Genomic DNA, 11,744 nt, shown 5'->3' with positions numbered 1-11,744 from the left:
GGGTCGCATTTAATAGTATTACCAGGATTACACCCAACTTCATCCATATACTTATAGACCATTTAGGCTATATACTATAACTTGATCCTGTTTATGTCATCACATAAAGTTAAAGTATTCATACTATAGTCATGGATTCGTTTACTGGATTTTCATTATAGAATGCAATATCAATGTCTTTATTAAATAAAAACACTCAATAATATTTTATTGATAAATAGAAATGTTTAACACAAAATTTACAAACTGCGAGTTCTAGGACATTCCTAACAGTGTCCAAGTTTGATTTAGAAGAAGTTCGTGCCAAGATCGAGAGGATTTTTCGTGGAGCTAGAGAATCTTCAAAGGTAAGAATGGTTCTCTTTTAGTTTCCTTTCTCCAAAGCATGTTATTTCATATGTTTATCCTACATATGTTCCGTTTTAGAACACTATTCTTGTTTATTCAAAAATCGATTTTCGAGATGCAAGGCGTTCACACACTTCCGCTCGATTCGATCCCTATAATCGTATCATATCTTCAATCATTTTTTTCGTTTCTTCCATTTGTCTTACATGATCCTCTCTCATTTGTTTTTTAACGTCTTTAAGTTCATTAATCTTCGATTGAGACTGTTCAACATTGGATTTCAATTTCCTCACCTCCCTACTTTCTATTCCTTGAGTAAATGATGAACTCGATGAGCTGCTACCCCTCATTGACTTAGGTTTAGGGCCTCAACCTAGGCCTTTTACATAATCGGGTCGTCTACCCAAAACCGTCTCACAAATTCCATCCCCTGTTAGTGGTTGGGAACCTTCTCAAGTTAGGTTGGATTGTAATTCTAACATTTGTTTTTGCACATATTAATTAAGTGTGTAAGTACGAGTGACAACTTACAAATGAAAAACAAAATTAAATACTACTACAAAAACAGTGTTTCTTGACTTTTTGTAAATGTCAATAATCACTTTTCTTGACGTTTTAAAAAATGTCAAGGAAGCCAGTGTCAAGAATGTCAATTTTCTTGACATTTTAAAAAGTCAAGAAAAGTGACCCTTGAAATTTAAAAAACTTCAAGAAATACTGACACTTGACATGTTTGAAATGTCAAGAATATGAGTGTTCTTGACAAGGAAAAAATGTCAAGAATATCTATAATCTTGACAAGAAAAAAAGGTCAAGAAATTTGCTTGTGATTTTTTTAAAAAAAATTGTAATGTTGACGTTTTTACCTATAATTGCTCCTGTATTTTGATCCAACAACCACATTTGATATATATAAATCAAATAAACAATACATGCATTTTCAATCTTATATATCAACCAAATTTTTACCAATGTCACTTTATAAAAACTTCACTTCTTTAACATTGTCAATATCACAACCTCATAAAGTTTTTCTAAGTTAAAAGAATATGGAAAACCCCATATGAACAATTCTAACATTATAATCAACCCCATATAAACAATTTCAAAAGTATAACAACTATCAACCCTCATATGAACACATTTCATATTGTACAATCAACAACTCCATCCCCTCTGAGAACAATTAAAAAAAATTATACTATCAATCTTGTATGAAGTAATCCTAGCTAAATCTTGCTCACAATGCTCCTGCCTCCACAAGAATAATGTAGCCCACCTTGAACTCATCACTTTGAGCACCTACATCAATGAAATAATATACAAAAACTATAACATATAGATTGAAACTTTATGACTCCATGAAAAATTTTGTAAGTTAATTAGACGAATATGGACAGACCCATATGGGCACTTCTAAAACAATATAAGAAACATAATTCTTACAGTGAACCAAATATGAACAATTTCAAAACATATATTTTCAAACCTTCTATCAAAACTATCCATCTACCCACATAACAACTATCACATGTACCAATCCAAAACTACCTTTAACATTGTATTATGGTATTTAATTTTAGATCACCTCTTGAAGGAAAAGCAACTAGACATAATAAAATAAAGCCCAATAGCTCAAACATCCACAAATTACTTTTTACGAAACTAGAACTTTTCTCATAGCAGTACCTTGATGTCAATAAAGAACCACTTCGTATAAAATATCCTACAAATGATACAAACAAATATCCCCAACTTTGCTCAATACATCAAGATCAATGTAAAATATCCTACAAAAGGGAAAGTGAAAATGACTTCAAATAAACCAAAATTGCATTTAAACCAAGGAGGTAAATCCAACTTTTGAAATGGTAATCAAGCCATATTTAAATGTGTGACTTTCTAGATAAAACGTATGCAACATACCAATAGCAATGTCAATAACTTTGAAAGTTATAATATCACATGTAGATCAAGAATATACATAAAAGATTAAGCCCTAACTTTGAAAGTTCAAGCCTCAAACCAAGAAAATCAAGCCTAACTTTGAAAGTTCATGCCTCAAACCAAGAAAATCAAGAATTAAAACCTAATCTAAACTAAATCTACTTACCTCAATGAAGAATCTCTTCAAGATTGATGGAATAAAATCAAGCCCTAACTTTGAAAGTTCATGCCTCAAACTAAGAACAATATGAAAGAAGAATTTATTATGAGATTCAAGAATATACATGAGAAATTAAGCCCTAACTTTGAAAGTTCAAGCCTCAAATCAAAAAATCAAGCCCTAATTTTAACAGTTCATGCCTCAAACCAAGAAAATCAAGAATTAAACTTAATCTAAACTAAATCTACTTACCTCAATGAAGAATCTTTTCAAGATTGTGGAATAAAATCAAGCCCTAACTTCAAAATTTCATGCCTCGAACCAAGAACAATATTAAAGAAGAATTTATTATGAGATTCAAGAATATACATGAGAGATTAAGCCTTAACTTTGAAAGTTCAAGCCTCAAACAAAAAAAATCAAGCTCTAACTTTGAAAGTCCATACCTCAAACCAAGAAAATCAAGAACTAAACCTAATATAAACTAAATCAACTTACCTCAATGAAGACTCTCTTTAAGATTGATGGAATAAAATCAAGCTCTAACTTAAGTTCATGCCTCAAACAAAGAACGATATGAAAGAAGAATTTATTATGAGATTCAAGAATATACATGAGAGATTAAGCCCTAACTTTGAAAGTTCAAGCTTCAAACCAAAAAAATCAAGCCCTAACTTTGAAAGTTCATGCCTCAAACCAAAGAAAACCAAGAATTATATCTAATCTAAACTAAATCTACTTATCTCAATGAAGAATCTCTTCAAGATTAATGGAATAACAAAGATGCATCAAAGGGAAGTGAAAAACCAAGAAGAATAGTAGAAATTTTGCAAGGAGAAGAAAGAAAAACAAGCAGTTCGGCTGGAAAATTTCTTTTAAATCTGTCTTATAGCATTGCAACTCTATTGAGAGCATTGCAACGTTGTTTGCAAGGCGCACTATTTTTTCGTCAATACCCGTAGTGTTGCAACGCTGTTTGTGTGAGGCGCGCACGTCCATCAAAATTCGTAACGTTGCAAACACTGCCCTGTATATTCTAATATTTTTTACGTTTTAAGAACATCAAGAAACCATTAATTGAACTTGACATTTTTAAAACGTCAAGTACAATATTTTCCAGAAACCTCCGCTTTTTTAAAACAATTCTTGACGTTTTTTCTTTAAAATAACCTATTTCTTGACATTTTTTTTTTTCATAAAAACGTCAAGTATTTAAAATTGCAAATGTCAAGAAATGTGGTTTTTCTTGTAGTAAAAATAAAACAAATTGATTACATGTGCATCCGCAACTGCCTGGTTCACAAACTTCCCATTTTTAGAGTGTGTTTCTTTAAATAGGTCAACGCATCCTACTTCTCGACCTTGTTTTTCCTGCGGCTCAGATTGAATTTGTAGGAACGACTTTGATCCGCCTAAGTAGTCGAACGATAATCTCGGTATTAATGGAAATGACATAATACCTTATGTGGGATCTTTTTACCCTTGCCATCATTAAGTTTGTACCGAGACTCACCACAAACTGGATATTATTATAAATCTGCAAATTCTTTCCAATACAATACACAATCGGATTTGCACGCATGAATAGACTCCTAACCTAGGCCTATGTCACGCAAATTTCACTTAGCTTCATAAAAGAAAGTAGGTATGGCGGTGCCGGCTAAAAACGATGCTTTTAACAATTCTAACAACATGTCAAATGATTTGTTACTCCAATTGTTTAGAACTTTGATAAGCATAAACTTCACTAAAAAGTTTAAGGACGAAAATTACGAACAACCAGGGTATAGTTTATAACGTGCTTCAGCCATTAAATCATCAAATAAGTTTGTGGTATCTCTTTCTTAACCATCAGAGGACATCTCATTCGCAATCCCTTCTTTATTTGCATCTCCATTTTCAATTGGAACTTGTAGATTGTTTATAAGATTCAAAATTTTATTTCATTCAACAACTTTACACTCTATGTTAGTTTCATCTTCATTATGTATTGCATAAGTTGTATGTCTTTCAAAACCTCTAGATAAGTTGACTAGCTCTCCATGATATATCCATTAATAGTATGAGGGGAATATTCCATATGTTAATAGATGTTGCACCATATTCTCTAATGACTCCCACATTGAATTCATACAATTCGTGCATGGGCATCTTGTTCGTCCAGAATCATTAACATGAAATTTTGTCACATCTAAAAATTGGGATACTTCTTCTCTATTCTCGACCGATAACTTATTTCTAAATTTGATTCATTCTTTATTTATCCTTAAAAATAAACCTTTTAAATCTTAACAACGAAAACTAAATCATTATAATCTTAACTTATTTCTAGATCTATGAATTCTAAAAAATGTCAAACATGTCAATGATTTATTAGACATAAAATTAACATGTCCATGCCTTATTAGATACTAAATCGAAAGTGTATAGATTAATTATAAATTTTTAAAAGTTCGAAAACATATTAGATATAAAAACTTACTAAATTTTAATCTATTCGACACAAGCTAAAAACTAATTTTAAAAATATCCCTTCACAATCCATTTTGACTTGATTCTATTTTTTTTACCTTCTATCTTATGCATCCATTATTGACTATCACAATAAGTTTGTTGATAGATATATAAACATAAATCTATTACAAAGCAGTGTGAGCTTTATAATTTTTGAAACATTTTTAGGACTCTCTCTATGTATCTCATACTATATTTTCTACTAATTATGGCCATAATACTATGCGACCTAAGAAAATCAATCCATAGAAGTTTACATATTCAATTTGTTTCTTTACTTCTCAAAATTTTGTTTCTTTACAAATTTCATTTGTAGTTCGACAGACATTTCTTTATAAATTTCTTTACAAATTTGTTTATTTACTTATCTAAAAAATTCAATTTATTTAGGTTTGGAAATATAAATTTTAACTAACAAAACCAACAAATCAAAATTTTAACAAGTATTTTTTCACACAAAGTAGCACTTTAAAAATGAGAAGAAACTTACCTCTCAACAGAGAAGGAATCAGAAATCTCAGTGGAGAAGCAAGCCAATAAGAAGGAGAAGATATGAGCAGAGACGTGACAAACAAATGGACGACAGAGCAAACAGAGGGAGGCGAAGGACGAATATCTGAGAGGCGAACGATGAATGAATAAGAGGCAGACGAAGCGAGGGAGGCGAAAGATGATTTGCTAGGGTTTGAAGAAGAAAGCAGATTTACAATCGATTTGCATATCTGGGGTTTGAAGACCCAACTCCCAACGTTTTCTTTAATGGGTCAAGAGATAGGTCCAAACTCTCGAGAACTTCCAACGACAACAATACGACGTTGGGAGTTATCGATAACTCCCGATGTGCCCTTTATGTAGTCGGGAGAGATCCTCTCTCCCTACAATTGATCTCTCGGCAGTTGTTTTAGGCATCAGGAGAGACTATTTTTCTTGTAGTGGATCTTCACTATCACAACCAATAAAATTGTACATTGAACTATATATATATATAATAAAATTTAATATTCTCAATTTGGTTTGATTTATGTTTATTAAAAAAAAATAGTGAGTTTTAGAAAAAAATTTACATTGTTGTTTGTCAAAATTAATGTGGAGTTACCAAAAAAACAAAAATTGAGCAAATGGTAGAACTTATAAAACTAATCAATAGCCTAAAGCATTTTAATTAAGGTCAATATAAATACAACTCGACAAATGTTCGTCTAAGGGTAAAATTGGAATGTTCAAAAAAAAAAACAAACAAATTAATTGTCAAGTATTGGTATAACCCCCACACATTCTTCAGCCACTTTGATCCCTATCTCCCATAATTTCATTCATAACAAGCCTTCTAGACCTATTTATTGTAAGTAAACACAAGTATATATGTTGTTGAAGATCCTTCATTTGCTCAACAACGGCATCATCTTCTACAACAAATTCCTTCAATATCTCACATCTTCGGCTGCTTCTAATATACATCTCACACACTGCCCTCAGATGCTCCACCTCCACGTCGAGCCTCGCCGCCATCCGACTCAACGTGTCCAAATCATTCATTGTAATATATGTCGCCCTCGCTGCAATCTCCATTTGTCGGAGAACCATCTCCGACGAAAAAACAACCTTATAATCTCTCCTCTTTTTCTTCTTCAATAAACCTACAAAGCAAGTGATCAACCCCGGCGCCGCCACGATGCCGATGAGACTGTGGAAAGCCAATAGTAGTAGAGCCACCAAAACCGCCGCGTTTGATATCAAAAAACAACCTCTGGCGGCTCTCTTCCATATCCTTTTCAACCTGTTTTACAATATGAGTAAATGATTAAACACGTGTATGTTGTCGATGATATCGAATAATTGATATTTGGGATAGTAATTGTTAGTATTTTATCTACTAAATTATATTTGGATTAGTATAAATAGAATAATAGAAGTATAATTAATTGGTTAAATGCCGATAAGGATGGAATAGGTCATATATTCTCTAAAAGCTCTAGACACATCAAACAACAAATATTAAGGTTAAATTACAAGTTTCATCTTAAATTTTTATACTTATGAAAATAATTAAGTCCCTAAAATTTATTAGGTGTTTAATAGATAAAATTTTTAATTTTGTGTATAATATATTAAAAATGTCAAATAAGTTTCTAAACTTTTTTTACATATTCAACATTCTTTTTTTAAATTAATTAATGAATCTATCCTATAAAATTAAAATTTTTATATCTGATAGATCATCAAATTTTTAATTTCATTTGTCTAGTAGATTCATGATTTTTTTTTAAATGTCAAATAGGTCTAGAACCTAGCTATTACTTGTAAAATTGAAATTTCTCAAACCTTATTAAAATCAAAATTAAAATTTAGTTTAGGATTTATCATAGACTTGAATTTCAATATTTATGGACCTCTACGAGACACAATTAAAAATTCAAAGACTTATTGAAAACCTTTCCAAATTCAAATATATATTATTTGACAAAAACTTAAAAGCTCGCTTAAAATTTAACTCACGTTTTAGAATATATAGAAATCATTAACTAAATTCAACCAATAAACAAAATTTTTAACTAGACCGTAAATTTACCATAATTCATTAGCTTAAGCTTACCTCAACTCTCTTCGAATTTCATTCCGCTTGCATGTGAGTTTTTGAAGCAACTCAGAATGAGATTCATGCAACCTAAGAAACTGGCCATCGATGTGGGCGAGAATAGAAAAATTAGGGTTTTTCAGTTGACAAAAAGAAGACAACAACATTAACTGATCCTCCCTATAAACGAGGCCACAATTATCGTCGTCATCTGCCATTAAAGCCGTTGTAGTAAGCTTGGCAACTCTATTAACAATAATGGCATGGTTGATTCTAGTTTGATGCAAAGCTTGAAGAAGAAGTTGACAAGATTTGAAAGCTTCAAAACTAGCATGGAAATATTCAATTAAAAGATGGTGAACATGGCCGCCATTATTGCAGCTCTGAAGAAACACATCTTGGTCTGGTTCGAGAAGACATGACAATAATGAAGATGATGATGTGTTGTCTTTGTTATTGTTGGTTGTTGTGAATTCAACGTAAGAGTTTGTTCTGAAGGCTGCTTGGTATTCTTCGTTAAGGTTTAACTTGTTGGACAAGGCATTTCTAATGGCCTTGTTCTTTTTTAATGATGACGATCTCTCTGTGTGACCAAATCAATAAATCAAATAGGGATAGACACACATGAAGATCAAAACCCACAAGCAAAAATTAATTATATATAGGATTCAATTATAAGTTTAGTTTATGAAGTCTTTAAGTTTGTGTATATATATTATTTGGTTTTTGAATTTTGATAAGTGTCCAATAAGTTTTGATTAATTTTCAGTTTAGGCACACTTGGTATATTATTTTTTAAAAAAAAAATTAGTGGATTAAATTTGACATAAAATTTCATCTTATGTCTAATGAGACTCTAAGGTCTTATAACCATTTTGTTTTTTATTTTTTGTTTTTGAAAATTAAACCTATAAATATTATTTTCACCTCCAAATTTATTCCTTTATTATCTACCTTTTACCAATTATTTAAAAACCAAGCCAAATTTTGAAAACTAAAAAAAGTAGCTTTTAAAAATTTGTTTTTGAAATTTGGAATTTAGTTAAGAATTCAAGCATTGTATTTAAGAAATATGCAAATCATCGTAAAAAAATGAGAGAAAATTGACTTCATTTTCAAAAACTAAAACAAAAAATAAAATGATTATCAAACCACGTCTAAATTTTTAATTTTGTGCGGAGGGTGTGAATTTTGAAAATGTTGAATAGATGAAGAATGTATTCAATGCAATTGAAAATTAATGAATATAATGGAAACAAAATTGAAAGTGTAAAAAACATCTAATTAGACACTTTTTTTCATAATAAACTATTCAAATTTTTTCAAGACTGTTTTTTTCTTTGTTTTCCGAACGTTTTTTTTTTCTCAAAAAAAAAATATGATTGAAATGGTTTTGGAAAATACTTAATTATAGTATATTTGAAAAATATATAAAAAAAATCGGAAGTTCAAATGTCTCTAGTCTCTACTAATATTAGAACAATAAAAACTAATATATATATATATATATAAAAGAAAACTCTACTTTCAAAATTGTCTAAGCATGCATATATGTCTTCCTGAATAATAGAAAGTAATTTTCAAACATTTTAAGTTATTGTTGATATCTATCTTCTTCTTTATTATTTCAGGGGTATCATTATTGGATATTAAAAAAAAAAAACTCTTAAAAACGATGGTTGATGTTAGTACAAGGCTTCATACTCACAAAATCTTAATATCGATGTCGAACTCTTTCATTGATCGAAATATTTTGAAATTATATATATTCCATAATGAATGATCACATATATAAACCAAAGAAATAATAAGGATTTGGTTATTTCTAAAAGTTAAGGTTTTAGCTGACCTTTGAGATTAGAGATGGTAGATCTGAGGCTGGTCCATAGAGAAGTTTTCATCTTGGGGAACACATTAACAGAAAGAAGAAGAAGAAGATATAAATTTTTTTTAAAAAAATGTAATTATTATTTTGGAATTGATGTGTTATATATATATATATATATAAGGGTTTTGATTTGGTGTAATGTGTTAAGAATCTTAAGATAGGAGAAGTCCAGAAGAAAAGAAGAAGAAAGCCACGTGGCAGATGGATATTTAGCCTTTGGCTGCCTCCCGTGGTTATTTTATCACTTTCTCTACACGTTATCGTCCCTCACACGCACCACCCTCCGCGTCTCCTACACAGCCGCTTCTTTCCCCCCTTTCTTTTATTATTATTATTATTATGATTATGATTATTTTATTTTTCAAATTAAATTTTGAGAATTTTTTACAAATAAAAAATATCAAACTATTTACAAAAATAATAATAAAAAAAATTAATAGATACCGATAGACTTCTATCAATATTGTTGGATTTTATGTCCTAAAACTCGTGATTTGTAAACAATAAAACTTATTCTAAAAATTCAATAAGTTGTTATTAAATATATGAAGCGCTTATTTCATTTTAGAAATAAATACAGTAAACTAAAAGATTCATGACTATTTCATAAGTACTTGATCTTTATATGAAAACATAAAAGTGGATCAAGTTCGAGTAAATAGTCAAAATGATATATAGTATATGAATAAGGTTGGGTGCCTTGTAACACTATTGGATGTGGCCCACTCTGTACTTGTTACAAGAAGTTGTGAAGTGCTACAGACAAAGTGATCTTAATTTGTACATGTTATGACATGGGGAATGTAGGCGTTCTGTGCAATGGGTTTGTACAAGATTGGACCACGAAATTTATAATGTTGTTCACTATTTAAGATAGACTATTTCAAAGCGGTGACCTAGATAACTTGACTTTAATCCTGAGCTAACTATGAACTCTTATTTCTTCGGGATTATCCTTAGATTTTCATAGGTGAGGATTGGTTCAACAGCGCTGGCTCAATAAACCTCCATTTTAGAGGTAAGAACGGGTAGATAGCTGGGAACATAGGATGTAAGATGGAATTCACTTCTACCCACTTTAGGGATAGTAGTGAGGTTGTTCCCTTAAGTGCTGACTCTGGGTCTTGAACAAGGGGCCCAACCCTTTTATTGTTTCGATAGGGACTCGGTTTGTTGATCGGATCATAAACCAATTGTTCATTAGACGATCAGTGGGACTTAAAGAACAAGAGGTAATCTCGGGAGTAAAACATATATTTGACCTAGTCGTTATTACGAACAACCTGTGAAGAGTTAACTTACTAATCATGGTTATCGAGTGGACATAATATATCTAAAGTGAGGGGAGTGCAACTATGGGCTTTAGTGGAGTGGTCAATTAGTTAACGAATGGGGTTAATTTAGTATAAAGAGTTTAGTCAATCAGTCTCAAATTGTTGGAGCCCATGATCTGTAGGTGCACAAGGTCCCCCTACTAGCTCGTAAATGGATTAGCCTTAGAGTAGCTTGATAAGTTCATTTGAAACGTTCAAATTACAATTAAGGTAATTAGTAATTATATATGATATAATTACACGTTTAATTTTGGAATTAAACAAAATTGGAGAATCAATTAATATCGAAATATGATTTAAATATTAAATTCATGAATATAGATTCACGTTGGTGGAATTTGTGTTAAAATTAATTTAATATTTGATATTAAATTAATTAGGATTAATTAAATTATTTAATTATTTAATTATTATTAATTTTATTAGAAAATTAATTTGATAAATTAGTAAAGTTTTTTCAATTTGGAAATCAATTTGAAAATAAAAAAATTGAAAAAGTTGAATTTGGAAAAAGTGGGAGAACTCCACTTTCACAAACAAGAAACTCACTCAATATCCACTTTCTTCTTGAAGTCAATCTCCAAGCATGAGTTGTTCCTCATGCATCAACCTATTTTCTATGATGGTCTTGCAATAAATAGAGAAGATTAAGTTGAGAATCGAGGATGCAAAATTTGATATAGTTGTTGAGTTTTGTTGAAAACTTGAGAGGCTGAAGAAGGTGTTGTTCAACTTGCATCGGTGAGCTTCTTCTCCAAATTCCCTTCATCCAAGCTTATCTTGAGTCCCACAACTCAATCTAAAGCTCCAAGAGAATAGTAGGAATGCCTTGAGGTGGTTCACAAGAAGACTTAGAGAAGATTTGCAGCTAAAATCGAGTTTCAAGAGGTTCTACAAAGGTATGTTTTGAACCCTTTTATTATTGTATGAGCATGCTTTATTTATAGTCAAAATTAATGAATTAGAATGCTTATTGAT

The 11,744-nt window shown here is 30.7% G+C and overlaps 1 protein-coding gene across 1 annotated transcript; it reads right to left on the bottom strand.

The window, feature by feature from the left end:
- Positions 1 to 6,224: 6,224 nt before the first annotated feature.
- LOC120075479 (UPF0496 protein At1g20180-like) lies at positions 6,225 to 9,445 on the bottom strand. Its single transcript, XM_039028904.1, has 3 exons — positions 9,394 to 9,445; positions 7,563 to 8,127; positions 6,225 to 6,746 (listed from the first exon to the last, which is right to left on the bottom strand). The coding sequence occupies exons 1-3, from the start codon at positions 9,443 to 9,445 to the stop codon at positions 6,248 to 6,250; spliced, it is 1,116 nt and encodes a 371-aa protein (XP_038884832.1). The 3' UTR covers positions 6,225 to 6,247.
- Between the last annotated feature and the right edge of the window lie 2,299 nt (positions 9,446 to 11,744).

The sequence above is a fragment of the Benincasa hispida genome, chromosome 4 (genome assembly GCF_009727055.1).
Source record: "Benincasa hispida cultivar B227 chromosome 4, ASM972705v1, whole genome shotgun sequence".
In the NCBI taxonomy this organism is placed as follows: domain Eukaryota; kingdom Viridiplantae; phylum Streptophyta; class Magnoliopsida; order Cucurbitales; family Cucurbitaceae; genus Benincasa; species Benincasa hispida.
Note: the sequence above shows the minus strand (reverse complement) of the source record. Positions and strands in the feature narration are given on the sequence as shown.